Source organism: Sinocyclocheilus grahami, unplaced genomic scaffold, assembly GCF_001515645.1.
Source record: "Sinocyclocheilus grahami isolate Dianchi unplaced genomic scaffold, SAMN03320097.WGS_v1.1 scaffold1653.1, whole genome shotgun sequence".
In the NCBI taxonomy this organism is placed as follows: domain Eukaryota; kingdom Metazoa; phylum Chordata; class Actinopteri; order Cypriniformes; family Cyprinidae; genus Sinocyclocheilus; species Sinocyclocheilus grahami.
The window spans coordinates 3,286-6,675 of record NW_015506832.1 but is presented as its reverse complement, the minus strand read 5'-3'; the positions used below and the strand labels follow the sequence as shown (position 1 = coordinate 6,675).

Sequence of the window (3,390 nt, the reverse complement as noted above, 5' to 3'; positions counted from 1 at the left end):
CCCTCCCCTTCCCGTCACTCAGTCTTTCTTTTGAATGATCACACTGTTGTGGTTTAATGCCTCTGTCAACACACACAGGTGCTGGAGGCCGATGATAATGCTATTGAAAGTCTGGAAGGACTGTATCATCTGCCTAAACTAGAGGAAGTTTCTCTGAGGAACAACCGTATCCTTTTCTCCAAAAAATCCAAATGTTTTATAAGAAACTCCTTTTCTGGTGTCAGAGCCTGTGCCTGGTTTGACCATGTTTCAAGGATTCAGTATTCTTCATTAATAAACAGCTACAGATTATGGAGGGTCAACAAATCTGAAAAGGCAGCATAAGAAGTTACCGAAATCTGTTTCCCGTGTCTATTTCTTGAAGAATGGCTTTAATGTTCTCTGAAATCACTCTGATGATAATCTCCTCTGTTTCATACTCTAGAAAGCATTTTATTTCAAGGGTCTTTTCCAGAATAATATATAGTTGTGTTTGAAATACAGTACCCTTTTTTTGTAGCAAAGATGCATTAAAATGAGCAAAAGTGACCGTAAAGTAAATTTATAATGTTTCAAAAAGCCTCAATTTCAAAGAAATGCTGCTCTTTTGAACTTTATATCCATCAAAAAATCCTAAAAAAAACAATGTTTCCACAAAATATTGTATATTATTATATTGCTCATAATATAGTTGTTTTTTAAATAAATACTTTAAGCAGAGATGCATTAAATGTATCAAAAGTAACAGTAGAGATAAAGGATTTCTTTCGGATAAATTATTTTGACAATTACAAACTTCATTTTGAAGAATCCTAAAAAAATGCAAAAATATTGGGCAGCACAACTATTTTCAACATTGGTAATAATCAGAAATGTTTATTGAGCAGCAAATCAGCATATTAGAATGATTTCTGAAGGATCGTGTGACACTGAAGACTGGAGTAACGATGCTGAAAATTCAGCTTTAGCATCAGAGGAATAAATTACATTTCAAATAGAAAACAGCTATTGTAAATTGCATTTCACAGTATTAGTGTTTTTACTGTATGTTGACCAAATAAATGCAGATCAACCAAATTTTTATATTATTTTCTTAACGCATCTTTTAGAAATCTGTAAGCTGTCTGATCTTGAATCATTGGCATCCTGCACCAAACTGACCAGACTGGACCTGCGTGGAAACCCTGTCCACAAAACTGCCAACATAGAGTCTGAGCTGAACCAGCTCCTGCCACTGGTTACTGCTCTGTCCCTTTGATCTGCAGCATTAGCTGCTGTGTGTGTGTGTGTGTGTGTGTATGTAAAATGCAGTAGAGACTAATTAGAGCTCACTAACCATTTCTAAACTGTACCTCATGTACTGGACCTAAAGGGATAGTTCAGCCAAAAATAAAACGTCAGTCATTTATCTGTATTTTGGTAGGCTGAATGATATTTTGATGAATGTTCATGCTGCTCGTTTCCATGCAATAACAGTCCTAATGTAATGCAAACGAAATCAGAGGGGAATATTTTCAGTGCTGTTATTAGATGCGCTTAAATGGCAAAAAAAAAAAAAAAAACAGGTTTGGAAAGACTTTTTTTGAAAATTTTATTTTTGGCTCAACTGTGCCTTTAAAAACATTCAGCATCTTGTCTGTATGTTTATGTGTTTGTGTGATAAATGACGGTTCACATTTCAAATAAAGATTGACCTATACAAACTCCACACTGCATGCTGATAGAGAGAGAAATGTTTTGCCACATCTGCTTCTAGCTCTTGAAGTCCTGAGGGTCCTGTTTTGGGCAGAGATGTTGTTCTTCCAATGTATCAGTGAAGATGCAAATATTCGGCTATGAATTTCTTGTACTGTATGAATTAGACTTTTTTTTTTTTTTAGCTCTGCAAAAGTCAAGCATTTGTGGTGTGAAAGCTGCAGGTATGAGTCTCCATGTCAATAAAGAAACATGTTTCTTCCCTATGTCTCTGTCTAACTGGTTTCTATGGGGACCTTCTACTGTAATGTTAGTCTGTGGGGTCTTATTATATACAGTTGTGCTCATAAGTTTACCCTTGCAGAATATGCAAATATGTTAATAATTTTAACAAAATAAGAGCTCATGAAAATTGCAAAAAAAAGTGTCATTCCATTTAACTTAATTTTTTTACTTATTTGTTTTGTTTTATTTGGATTACTTGGGTTGTTACCGACATCTGGTGAAAATTTCACGTCAACAGCACCTTTAGAAACATTTACTGGGGAAAATGGTGACGTGTTCAATACTTTTTTTTACCCACTGTACTGTACTCCACAAGACAATAATAACTGAATTTATAAAAATGACCCCATTCAAAAGTTTACGTACCCTTGAATCTTAGATGGTTCAAACGCTCACTGATGCTCAGAGGGAAAAACCATGCAAACTTGAAAACTTGTGAACAGAATGGAGATGTGTAAATTTTTCTTATTTTGCCTAAATATCTTTTTTTTTCTTTTTTTTTTAGTGCTGCCCTTCAGAGGTTAAAGAAGAAAAGATGGAGCTCAAAAAATCATACAGTCACTTTTGGAAAAGGTTCAAATATGCAGAAGATGCTGGAAAACCAAAGAATGTGCAGGAGCCGGGGATTTTTCTGAAGAACAGCAGGCAGTTGAACTGCTCGGGACCAACACAGGACTCATGAACAACTATCACTAAACATCTCTCTCTCTGTCTATCTGTCTCTCTGTCTGTCTGTCTATCTATCTATGTCTATCTTTCTTTCTGTCTATCTATCTGTCTGTTTATCTATCTATCTCTGTCTTGTCTGTCTGTCTATTTATCTATTTGTCTCTGTCTTTCTGGCAAATTACATTTAATGCATAGATGTTTAGCAATTATTTTAAAGCAGCATTATAAAGCAGTTATGTTTGTTGAGCAGTAATTACAGTGAAGGTGTTCATTTCATATTGTGTTGCATTTTCTGTTCACTAAAGACTATAATTCAAATGAATGAGGTGAGGTTGAGGTTGTAAAATGTTAACAGCTGCTGACAAATGGATCTATCTATCTGTCTGTCTCTGTCTGTTTGTCAATCTATCTGTCTGTCTCTCTATCTGTCTCTGTCTGTCTATCTCTCTGTCTGTCTATCTATCTATCTGTCTGTTTATCTATCTATTTGTCTATGTCTGTCTATCTGTCTGTCTGTTTGTTTGTCTATCTGTCTGTCTGTCTATCTGTCTCTGTCTGTCTGTATATCTATCAGTCTCTGTCGGTCTATCTATCTATCTATCTATCTATCTATCTATCTATCTATCTATCTATCTATATATCTATCTATCTATCGATATGTCTGTCTGTCTAGCTATCTATCTGTATCTCTCTATATACAGTGGGTACGGAAAGTATTCAGACCCCCTTAAATTTTTCACTCTTTGTTATATTGCAGTCATT

At 35.0% G+C, this 3,390-nt stretch overlaps 1 protein-coding gene across 3 annotated transcripts in view; it reads left to right on the top strand.

The window, feature by feature from the left end:
• Window positions 1-1,936, top strand: part of rabggta (Rab geranylgeranyltransferase subunit alpha) — a 21,205-nt gene extending 19,269 nt beyond the window's left edge. For all 3 annotated transcript variants that reach the window (XM_016258180.1, XM_016258181.1, XM_016258182.1), the window contains exons 16-17: window positions 79-166; window positions 1,089-1,936. In XM_016258180.1, the coding sequence (XP_016113666.1) occupies window positions 79-166; window positions 1,089-1,237 (237 nt within the window). In that variant the 3' untranslated portion in view covers window positions 1,238-1,936. The remainder of the gene's footprint in view (window positions 1-78; window positions 167-1,088) is intronic.
• Window positions 1,937-3,390: the final 1,454 nt, after the last annotated feature.